This window comes from Plectropomus leopardus, chromosome 1 (assembly GCF_026936395.1).
Source record: "Plectropomus leopardus strain MGB_pleo_1.0 chromosome 1, ASM2693639v1, whole genome shotgun sequence".
NCBI lineage: Eukaryota > Metazoa > Chordata > Actinopteri > Perciformes > Serranidae > Plectropomus > Plectropomus leopardus.
The window spans coordinates 16,427,413-16,439,441 of record NC_142176.1 but is presented as its reverse complement, the minus strand read 5'-3'; the positions used below and the strand labels follow the sequence as shown (position 1 = coordinate 16,439,441).

Sequence of the window (12,029 nt, the reverse complement as noted above, 5' to 3'; positions counted from 1 at the left end):
CAAGCTAACCTACCACCATAGTTCAGACAACGAGGACACCATTAATATTTAGATCTCACACTGTCAAAAGCCTGAGCCTCTGGTCCATTAGTAGAAGCGCACTTCCTTCTGCCATCTAGCTCCACTGTATTTGAGAGAAAGCAGACATCTCTGCAGCTGATATCTCCAACACTGAGATACATTACACCAAAACAATCTAAATTACTAAATAGCACTACAGGTAGAGGAAAATATGTATTTCTGTACTTGGGGTTGAACTGTCCCTTTAAGTATAAGCAGTAATGCCAGAGTCTAGAAATACCACATTTATGAGTACAGCAGTTTAGTAAAGTAAAAATCGTATTAGCATTTTAAAAAATGAAATACCATAAGTGAGAGTGTTCAATTTGTACATTATTAATACATTAATTTCTAAGCATATCTTTAATGTTGCAGCTGTAAAGGTAGAGCTAAACTTTATATATCGCTGGGTATCTTACTCTATAATAATGCATCATATTATTTAGGTGTTGATAATATTTTGTATAAATAATCTGGGACACAGCTGCCAAATAGATGTGGAGTAAAAAGTACAATATTTGCTTCTGAGGTGTTGTGTGGTAAAAATATAAAATAGCACTGAATGGAATAACTGAAATCTCAAAGTACCTAAAAACTGTAGAAAGTGCAGCACTTGAGTAAATGTTCTGTTACCTTCAGCTGCTTTAACTGAGACAGTTCTGATTTGCAGATCTGTATGAAATCAAATGTATAACAATGGTGCACATGTGTTTGCACTTTAAGGCCCTAAGCAGAAGAACAGGACATGGGGGAGAGTAAGTAGGAAACACAGAGTGGATCTTGGCAGGAGTTTCTAGGAAAATTTAAAAAAAGAAAAAAAGAAAAAAAAAGCTCTGTGGGGCTGCAGGTGCAGAGTGGGTGTAATCGGGAAAACAGTCAAACAGTTTGAAGGACTCGGAAAGCACTTTAGCACAACTCACAAGTGGTCTAATGCACGTGCAGATGGACCCCCACTTTAATGAAGGAGGATACCTATAAAAAAAAAAACCGTCTTTCCTCGAGTGAATAAACAGTTTAGTTTTATAGTTTAAACTGTTGAGAAGTTGAACAGGAAACACACAATACTAAAGCTCAGATAAAGAGTTTAGGCTGACATCTAGTGGTTTTATCTCAGAGTAACAGCTAAGAGTTGAATGAGTGCAGGAAACCATCTTACACAGTCTGTAGTGTCTAATAAAGGAACTTTATCAAAGTTTTCTTTTTCTTATTATGACAAATTAAATAATGATGAGGACAAAGGTCATTGGATTGACTAATCATGCAAGTTTTGGTTTATGAGTCTTGGTGTCCTTTAATGGCCTTTTCATGAATTAAACATGAATTTAAAAAGTAAAAATATCTAAAATACACAAAAAATAAATGAAAAATGATTCTTTAGAAATTAAAAAAATAACAAATAATAACATAATATACTGTTTGGGGTCATATTGTTTCTGTTTGTGGATGTGGAATTTATGAAGAATGACTATAAGATGAATTTTTAAAAAAGGTTACGTTGCAATCCAACCTATAGGACACAAAATACATGAATCTGCACATTTGTATCATTTTTCCTATTCACGTTTTGCGTATCTGTCAGAAATAAATGTGAACGATCACAGTCATTGTTTCTCTGTGTTAATAACAAAAAGCACATCTATGTTTTTATCTTCCCAATACGTCTGCTGTTTTCTGGGGAATTTCTGTGTACGTGTTGACGTCACAGGATCAGATCACCTGCGTTTCGGGGTGTGGTCAGAGATGAACGCGAGCTGAGACAGGTATTTACCGCAAACAAACTGTCAGGACGACACAGTGAGCAGGTGTGTTTAACTTTTAGGCTAGATAAATCCTGATTATTTCTAAAATTTTCTTATTCTCTCCTTTTTTTGTGTCATTTGTTTTACACTTTTCTTCTCAGTCAGAGATTTTTTTTTCTCTCATCATGCGGAGTTTAGCTGCGGCGATCCTCCTGCTTTCGCTTCTAAAAGGTAATTTACATTTCTTTTCACATTTGCTTCGTGCTGTTTTAAAAAAAAGTCAAATAAACCTGTTTATGAGTTGACAGTTCGTCAAAATGTCAACAGAAACGAGCCGAACTGGAGGTATCGGTCACATGTTTATTTGATAGATAGTCTGCCTACTACATTGTAAACATTTGCCAGGATGAATCTAAAAACAATGTCAATTTTTGCAGAGTTGAAGAATATTGGGCCGTTATTGATATGTTTTTAATTATAGCTGTGACTTATGATAGTCTGCAGCTCTTTTTAAAGGCTCACTGTCCACATTAAGGGACAGATAAACTCAACAGGTTTCATTCCAGCTTTTGAATGTGTGGTCGGTGGTTTCACAGTAAGCCACTTCCTGTGTCTTTGTGTCACCTGTTTTTCTGGTTCTCCCACTTTTGAAATGAACTCCTCTGTTGAGAGAAACCCTCAACCACATTGTTTCACCATGACAGCACTTTTCCTTCTTGACTTTTTTAATTATTTGGCAACACAAATGTTTCCCTAAATTGGCAGCTTCTTTTCCAGCACATGAGTAATATTTATTTCCTCTTACACAAATACACAAACTACTGTGTGTAACCGTCTGCTTTGTCTTCCAACAGTGTCCGTGTGTATTCAGGTGATTGTTCCTCAGGAGCAGCGCAGCACAGCTCTGTTTGCCTCAGTGACCCTGCGCTGTGACTTCTCCACCTCTGCAAACCTGCAGGATGTTCTGGTCACCTGGAGGTACAAGTCCTTCTGCAAGGACCCCGTGCTGGAGTACTACTCCACAGGTAACAAACTAACCACACGCTGAAACAAAACATACGTTCTGAAATTACAAAAAACTTCTCCAGGCCTGGAAATATTTGAAATTTAAAAAAATGTTTTGAAAAAGTTTTGAATATATATTATTTTGGCCGTTGTTTAAAATATATTCTTAAAAAACATGTCTGTGTAAAATATTTTCCTTGTATTACTAATTTAAAAATCTAGTGCTTTTTTGCATGACCGAACGATGATCAGACATAAAACCTTTGATTAACAAGAATGAAATGCAGACTTGGCAAAATTATAACTCAAACACACGTCAAATGTCTAATGAATGAGCAAAGTTAGTAATCACTAAACACCTGGGAAGTGCCTATTCAATATTGTTTGCAGTTATTGCTTTACATGCCAACCTTTTTTTAAACTACCTCAAAGTTTTTCAAATGGAATATTGTGAAATGTGGAAAAGTTTAGCGACTGAATTGGTAAATATGTGTGGGAACTGTGAACATCAGTCTCTCAGAGGCTGGTACAAAGTGTTTGCATTGTGTGCCCCTCAATGTAGGCCGTCGTCGACCCTTGTTGTTTTTATTCTGCTAATTCAACATGCTGAATTGGTAGCATAAAAGCTGTTTAGGCCCAATGATGTGGGACACTTTTCCCAATTCCCAATGACGGCTCGTCATTGACTGACTGCTCACTGTCGGCCTTGTGTGTCAGGGCCTTTAAGTGTCAGGTGGGAATAAAGTGACCTTGCTTTCCTTAAGCTTGCTCTGTTCATACTATGTGGACAGTCAAATATGTCTTGTGCAGTAGAGACAACCATCCCCTGTGTCAGGTTTTGTAGTCACACAATATTGTGTTTGTTGTCCAAATTTAATTTTAACAGGGAAAAAAAGGGATGTAATTTTTAGAAATAATTGAAAAAGTTTACTTTCATCGAAATGTAACATCCTAACAAATCTCCTGCATCAAGAGAACGTAAAAAGGAAAAGTCACCCCTTTAAGTACATTTTTTTTAATCCTGATTGAACCATAAAAAAAGATTTATGTGACAATCAACCTCAAAGAAATGCAAATAGCAACCCCTAACTGGGATGGTCTTTGCTGGTGACTAAGCTATCAAATATTTGTTGTAGTCCAAGAATCTCAATGATAGTGCTCCATTTGTACTTTTTAATACTAATAATGTTTTTATTATAAACTCCTTGTGTAAAAACCTAGAGGAGAAAGACAAAAGAGATGGATTTTACATTTAGACATGAAAACACTAAAAGTCACCTCAATGTCAAGTGTCTTACTCCTAAAACGACCCTGTAAATATACTTTGACCCCAGGTCTGAATCCCTTCATAATGCCCTGAATATTTAAAGTATTTATTGACATTTACTTATTAGCACTAAACACAGATGATTCTAAGCTGATGCTAGTGGGGACGTCTTTAGTTTTGCAGATATTTGGACATAAACTAAAGTATTAGACAAACTAAAATACTGATCTGATGATGGAACCTGACAAATCACCAAAGTCAGTGTAGAATTCGTCCCCTTGGGACCATGAATCTCTGCACAGGCTCAATCTGCCCTGTAGTTGTAGAAATATTTCAGTCTTGACCAATGTTGCATCGAACAAAGAGACATTATTACTTCATAAATCTCCAGCAGCAGTGTCATTTTTTGTTTTAATGTCAACTTTACTTTTGCAGCATACCAGTCTGCGCTCCAGCTGGGACAGGACCCGTCGAATGACTGTCCAGACCGTCAGCGGACAGTGCGAGTAGTGATCCAGAAGAGAGGATCCAATGAGCCGACGCTGGGCGCAGAATACCGTGAGCGCAAGATCACCATCCAAAACAGTGAGTTCATGCAAACACTACTGGTGTCTGATTCAACCCAGTTTTGACGAGAATACGATGAAACTGTGATGATGTCTTGAAACTAAATCTGGTTTTAAGAAAAAATGTGCTTAAACACTTTATGGTCCTCATTATAAATTATTAGGTTCATCTTTTATTTTACCTGTTCATACTTCACAATAGACCTGAAATTATTTGTTTTATCATTTAGTAGATTGACGAACTGAATCTTTAAGAATTTTGAGTAATTTTATATTTTACTTAAAAATTATTAGTGGTGGCTACTTCATGGCAAATATTAAGTGGTTTTCCTGGTTCTCTTCTTTGGTCAGAGACATATGAAATTCTGTCTTTTTGAGAAATAGTGACAGACACTTTTTTTTTTTTTTAGAATTTTCTTACATTTTATATTAATAATTAAGAACATAATCCACAGATTAATCACATGTGAAAACAGCTGTTAGTTGCAATCAAACTGATGTGTAGCTCTATCTTAAAACGAGGAGAGATTTTGATTGTTTTAAAAATTTACTTCAACTGTGATTTGACCGCTGTTTAATTGGAGGTGTGCGTGTGTGTGTGTGTGTGTGCGTGCGTGCGTGTGTGTGCACAGAGGCAGACCTGGTGATCAATGAGGTGATGTGGTGGGATAACGGGGTGTACTTCTGTGCTGTCGAAGCTGCTGGAGACACCTCTGGAGACAATGACAAAGAAGTCAAACTCATCGTTTACCGTAAGAAACAAAAAGCAAAAAATATGGTCAGACATGCACTTAATAATTTTAATGTAGCGCCAAAAAGTGAATTTTCACTGTTGATCTGTTTAAACCTAAATGTGCGTGGCATTATTGGTTTCTATTGGGAGCAATAATAAAGTCTATAACAAATATATGTATTAACAAGACGTCTGTGTCTTGGTGTACACCACAGTAAGTGTATCTCGTTTTCACCGCTTTCAGACTGGTTAACAGTGTTGTTCATCATCATCGGAGCGCTCCTTCTGATCATCCTCTTCTGTATCTGCTGCTGCCAGTGCTGCCCTCAGAGATGCTGCTGCTATGTTCGCTGTCCCTGCTGCCCGCAGCAATGCTGCTGTCCTGAGAAAGGTAGAGAGTAAAGCATCATTTAGAAACCTGTCCTTGTTGGTGTTTTGAGGATGGCAGAAATTCTGAACGTAGTTGTAGTTGTCCATGCATTGAAGGGAAGTAAAATGTTCAAAACTCATGAGTAAAATGTCAGAAAAATGGGGTCAACATATATAACTAAAAAGTTTGAAAATTAGTAGTAAGGTTTCAAAAAAAATATTTGTTAGATGTCCACAAAATATTTGTAAAATGTTGGAATAATGTCAGCAAAATGTCTGAAAAATGTAAGTAAAGTATTCTAAAAAATATTAGTAAAATGTCCAAAAAATAGAGATTTGAGACAACAAACAAACTTATTGTTAAAACTTTAAAACATATTCAGCTCTGAACTGTAATCCAGTGTGTTGTAACCGATCTAATCGAAATAAATTTGAACTGTGATAGGTTAAGTTTCTCAACCTAATCTCCAGAAGTGGATTTTCACACTGTTCTAGTATAGATTAAAGTCACTGTCACCCGGTTGGTTGAAAATCACTCGGATGCTTGGGAAATCTATTAGAATTAAGTATACTACATGTGTCGCTCATAAAATAAAAGTCCTTAAAAACATGTCAGCCACAGTGCAGATAAACAGCCTGTGTACTTGAAGAAGAGAAAACCTCCCTGTATTGATAAATATAAAGACATGTGCTGTACTCTTCTTGCAGCGGTGATGCAACATCGCATGATGAAGGAGGCTCAGAGGGCCATGGCTCCCTGGGTAGGAGGACAGCCAGTATATGCACCAATGACCCACGCTTCCTCCCAGATGAACCCGCTGCTCTACCCAGGTACAGATCACACACATACAGCATGAGCACACTGCAGCTTTTATACCCTTCAGACTGCAGGTGTTTGCTCATCCACAAATGTCTTTATGTTTATTGTGTCCCCAGGGTCTGTTTCAGGGAAGAGTATCCCTCTGAAGCCCATGCCTCTCCCCCCTCCTCAGTCTTCAGCTTACAGCATGCCCCCTCCCAGTGTCCACACTCCTGCCAACAGCAATCACGTGCTCGATTACCTGGAGAGCCAGGTGAGGGGGATGGACATGACCAGTCCACTGCTGCAGGTATGTAACTGCTCACGTTCTCAAACCTGTTTGTGTAAACAGAAGAGCATCTGATTATTTTAGTCATATTGTTTATATGTAAACATTTGCTGCTGCCATTCCTGTTTACTTTTTTTGGTAGTAAACCACACTATATATATATATATATATATATATATATATATATATATATATATATATATATATATATATATATATATACATATATATATATAGGAGGCCAATAATACAGAATTTATAGAGTGTTTGAAAGATACACAATGTAAGACTTTAAAAAACAATGTATGGACTCATACAGAAGTCATGCTGCTCAATCATATCTTATGACCCACCAGAAGTGTGTTGCAATGTATTTTTCTGTAGACTCTGCACTCTGCCTGTATTTTCTTCTTTTTTTTCTTATTTTTGCAGCGCTTGAAAATTGCATATATAGCAAGGCAAAACGCTGAGAGTGAATCTAGATTGGCTTTTACTTCACTTTTGCATCTTTACAAACAGTAACTGACAATCCTGCATACTATATATTGTTAAATCACAGTAATTTAATACCTAAAAAATGCACCCTCCACACTATGCATTGTTTTTTTTTTGTTTTTAACAAAAGCTTTGCTGACAACTTGTTTGATAGTTGGTTTGCAAAAACCCATTGAATTTTCTTCAGTTACTGAAACACAGACCGGCCAAAACATTAAAACCATTGACTTGTGAAGTGAATAACATTGATCATCTCATTACTATACCATGTGAGATGTTTACTTTTGGAAACTTTGGGTTCTGGTATTCATGTAGTTGTCACTTGACACCCCCCACCCACCCAAACATTGTTGCAGACCAGGTACCCCCCCTCATGGCAACAGCTCTCCCCAATGAGAGTGGACCCACCAGCAGGACCATGTGCCATGCTGCACTGCAAAAACTGCTCAGAAAGGGTCAGAGGAACATGATAGAAACTCAAGGTGTTGCTCGGGCTTCTATATTTCCTAGATCACAACTTGTTCAAGCATCTGTGAGATGTTTTGTACCCCAGAGGTGCCCCCAATTCAGGATCGGGCCTGATTGGGTCAGACTTACCTCTGACCTGTCAAGGTATAGACACAGGATGTCTAGGGATGCCCTGTGAATTTTTTTGTGGTTTAGGTGGAGGATCTGGTGAATCCTGTGGGTTGTGAGGTTGTGTACCAGCACATCTCATGGATACTTGATCAGACTGAGCTCTGGCTACTTTAGAGGCCAGATCGATGCCTTGAGCTTTTTGTCATGCTCCTTGATCCATTCCTGAGCATTTTTTGTGGTCTGGCCTGGCACATTGTGCTGCTGAAGAGGCCGCTACTTTGTCTGCGTCACTGTTTGGGTGGGTGGTGTGCAGTGGTGTAGAGGAGGATCAACGCAGGTATACCCACCTCTTTTTTTGGTCATTTATAGTATGCCCACCTATTAGCCAAAAGGCCATTGAAATTAGAGAATGCAATGTACAATTGAGTTGGTATTAAAAAATTGTTGATGAAGGGTTTCCCCAAAGAAAATGTTTAGCTGGTGCGGTAAGCCACGAGATCATCACACATTTAATCTCATGATGAATTTAGTGAATAGATGGTCCAAACAGCAGTCACAATTATCACACGAATGTTATTTCCTGTGTGATATTGTGCTCCTTATCTTTATACTGAAAGGTTCATGGCCATGAGGTGGTGTTCCTCCACTACACAGCAACTACTGGACAACACAAGTATAAATCTGAGGAGAAACATTTTGCTTTTTCTGTTATTTTACAAGGCTGATATTTGCAAAAGCGTTGCAGTTGGGTTGACATCTATGAGGCCACTGGTTAAGTGTAGCATTTCTTGTGTTATAAAAGCCAAAAGAGCATATTGAACATGTAGTGACAAATATGTGCGGTGGTTTTCATTTGTATTTTCTATTTTCTTCTTCTTTTGGTGTCTTCTCCCCTTCAGTCACAGCCACCTCCACCTCAGCACATGCAACACATGCCACCTCCTCCCCAGCACATGCCCGCAGGCGTCCCATTCTCCCCCGGCCCTCCCAGCATGATCTCTGCCCTCGATGACGGCCCAACAGAGCGACGCATCATCACACTGCCACCAATAAGAGAGACGTCCAGAATCCCACCTCCAGCCCCCAAGACTCGCCCTCCGAGCTCCAGCGAGAGCAGCCGCAGCGGCTTTGGCCGTCGTGATGAGCGAGGAGTGACAGGAAGGCGTTACCCCTCACCAACCCGGTCTAGAGGCATTCCCAGAAGCTACAGCGAGGAGTCACTGGACGGACGGAGTCATGGCAGGCCACACGGAGGCATGGATCGCCCCCGCTCTCGCTCCAGGGATGACCTGTTTGACAGCAGGTCCAGAGGACACTACTCTCCCCCAGCGTCCAGGCGCTCCAGGGGAGGGTCCTGGAGCTCGGATGATGAGATGAGCAGCAGGAGAGGAGGAGGGAGGAGAGGAGGTGGAGGCTGGGTTGACAAACCTCCAAGTTACACTGAGTACGAACCTGGACAGAAACCAGGAGCACGGAGGAATGAACGCTACTCTGTAAGACACACGCTTCTTTAGTTGACACACCGATGCACTTACATCAGAGCAAAACGCACAAATATTCAAACATACGGTCTTTTTTAAGAATAAGTCTGAGTAATGCTAAATGCCAGTGACTAAAGTCAGTGTGTCTCTCTCAGCCTCGCAGTGGCACCAGTGTCGTCATCTGAACCCTGCAGCTGTGAAACGCCCTGCGACCTGTTTCAGAGAAAATGCACACCTCACTAGAACTGGGAGCCTTGTTGTCTGGCTGCTGGTAAACTATTATATGCCAACATTTTTATATTGAAATGAATCATGAACCAACTCTTTTAGCACCTGTTTGATACCTGGAAAGCTGGCAGAAGGATTCATGAAATGTGATAGAAAGATTCAGAAATTTGGCAAAATCCTCAAAGTGTGCAGGTGGTGAAGCAAATATTCATGTCAATAAGGAAACCTATTTTGAAGTCAATAAGTGGTTTGTTTTTTTTAGATACTAATGTAAGATAACCATGCAAATCTTCTACTGAACTGATTTTTTGGAATATACCCCCCTCTGCTGGTTCAGCAGAATCTGCTGAGGTGATTTGGACTTAATGTCTTCTTACATGAGGCTTTAATGAATGTTTCTCCTCTTGAAACACTATTTGTTAGACAGTAACACAGCTAAGTCTTATATTTGATAAAGCCATAAAATATTAAGTTTCGGAGAAATAACCTCAGGGCTAGTAAATAAGCAAATTGTTATTGTTAAACCCACATAAATATGAATAGTCGTGTGTATGTTGGAGGTAGCTTTTTGTCATTTTTTGTAAATAGTTATTTCATGTCTCCTGGATGTCTTGAAGTTATTGTAGTGTGTTTGTTATTTACTAATGTTTTGAAAGAAATTGGTGCGCCATTAACTTCTGAGGTACCAACACTTAGTGCTTAGAAATAATTGTAAACACTGTGTGTAAATAAGGAAGGAAATGAAATAATGTCAGAAATTCCCAAAACCTTTTTTTTTTTGTTTTAAATTACGCAGCATGATATGAAAATGTAATACTGATTTTTTCTCAAGTGTACATTTCCTGAAACTTGTCTTGTTCATTTTTCTCATTTTGCATTATGGTATATTTTAGAAATACACACTAAACTAAAAAAAAACACACACACTTACAGGTGGAATTATAGGTGTTGACTCCACTGTTGACATTTTTTAAATAATTTTTATTTCTCTTTTGTGTTTTACATTGTACAGTCAGTTTGTTTCTATTATTGATATTGAAAATAAACCGTTTTACCTTTTGGGTATGACAACCATTTATTGTTCTGATTTACTTGACTTTAATGATAGTTGTAAAGTTTTCTAAACACAGCTATCCTGTGTCGGTAGATGAGTTACATTAAAAAGTTTACAATACACAAAACAACAATGCACATGCAGAACAAAGACAATGAGATTATTTTAGTGTTTTCTGAGGATTTGAGCAAATGTAAAACAAAGATGTTTTGTTAATTTTTTTTATGAAAGTGAAGGCCATACTTCTCCAGTTAATATCACCACTGTGAATGTGTTTTTTTGACAATAGTCAGCCTCAAAAGATGTAAACTTTTTACTTATAAATATTACACCTAACTTAAAAAAAATAAAAATAAAAAAGAATTGGTGCTCAGACTCAAAAGTAGTCCCCTATCAATATTTGACTAGACCTTATACACGTAAGCCTAAGTAACCCAAATATTTTGTAAACAAATACTTCAAAGCTAATTTAGCCTTAATTTAGTGAACTGTCAAGTCAAATATATGAAAAGCAGAACTTTAAACATAAACCTGGAACATAAACATTAATACAACATTGAAAAAAATGTTAAGGGATATATTTTGTTTCCACACTTAAGCTATTTATATTACAGCTACATTTGAATATGAGTTAATGAAGGGAAAAAGTTGGGACTTTCTACACTTGTATATTAAACATTGTGTACAAGGTTGAGAAATGTAACATGATTGTCATTCAAGAAGAATTTGGAGGAATGAAGTGAAGAATTCAGAGCCAATCTAGACAATATTGCCAGAATTGTCAAGTCATCCACAAGGATGCAGAGGACACGTACCCTCATTTTTTAGATCATATAAAAACATGAAAGTGTCAGAGGACTTAGATTTTTAAGAAATTAAAGACAAAATTTAAAAAAAGCAATAATGCTAAATAAATAAAGAGCACAAAGGAGAAACAACCTATATGGATGGATATGGAGGCCTGTATATTTTTTATTTTATTTTTAAAATTTTTTTATCATGACCCTCCCTGGAGCTATAAATATTTTTCTGTGAGCCTCCCTGAGCGACTGTGGGAAAATGCATGACACTCTCTCCAGTATAAATAACCATATTTCACTTGAAATTGTGTAATTTGGGAGGAAAAAAGCTGCTTTTTAAACTCACAGAATTTGTTTAAATTCTCTTTTTATTGGTTTATGTGAAAATACACAACCAAATGAACATGAAGAACTTTCAATCACATAAAAATGGAAAAAAAATAAAATAAATAAATAAAAAAATAAATAAATAAAGTAAATAAATAGAATGAACAAATAAATAGATGAGGAAAAAGGGAGGGGTTTTTTTTTTGTTCAATAATTTAAAAAAATTAAGAAACAAAAA

The 12,029-nt window shown here is 37.5% G+C and overlaps 1 protein-coding gene across 2 annotated transcripts; it reads left to right on the top strand.

Annotated features, from left to right (window-relative positions):
• The first annotated feature begins 1,758 nt into the window (after window positions 1-1,758).
• Window positions 1,759-10,686, top strand: LOC121947971 (immunoglobulin-like domain-containing receptor 1). Of its 2 annotated transcripts, none has more exons than XM_088076516.1 (10): window positions 1,759-1,820; window positions 1,961-2,030; window positions 2,654-2,824; window positions 4,507-4,656; window positions 5,270-5,389; window positions 5,615-5,761; window positions 6,448-6,570; window positions 6,676-6,848; window positions 8,801-9,394; window positions 9,538-10,686. In XM_088076516.1, the coding sequence occupies exons 2-10, from the start codon at window positions 1,985-1,987 to the stop codon at window positions 9,565-9,567; spliced, it is 1,554 nt and encodes a 517-aa protein (XP_087932642.1). In that variant the 5' UTR covers window positions 1,759-1,820; window positions 1,961-1,984; the 3' UTR covers window positions 9,568-10,686. The 2 variants fall into 2 exon arrangements, with proteins under 2 accessions (XP_087932642.1, XP_087932640.1); XM_088076514.1 differs by having other exon boundaries at window positions 1,780-1,862.
• The last annotated feature ends 1,343 nt before the right edge of the window (window positions 10,687-12,029 follow it).

What these genes read in the sequence shown, in the direction of transcription:
- LOC121947971 (XM_088076516.1), top strand. Translation starts at nt 1,985, where the DNA reads ATGCGGAGTTTAGCTGCGGCGATCCTCCTGCTTTCGCTTCTAAAAG. An exon ending in GAACCCGCTGCTCTACCCAG is followed by an intron (nt 6,571 to 6,675) that starts GTACAGATCACA and finishes TTGTGTCCCCAG; the next exon opens with GGTCTGTTTCAGGGAAGAGT. An exon ending in GGAGGAATGAACGCTACTCT is followed by an intron (nt 9,395 to 9,537) that starts GTAAGACACACG and finishes TGTCTCTCTCAG; the next exon opens with CCTCGCAGTGGCACCAGTGT.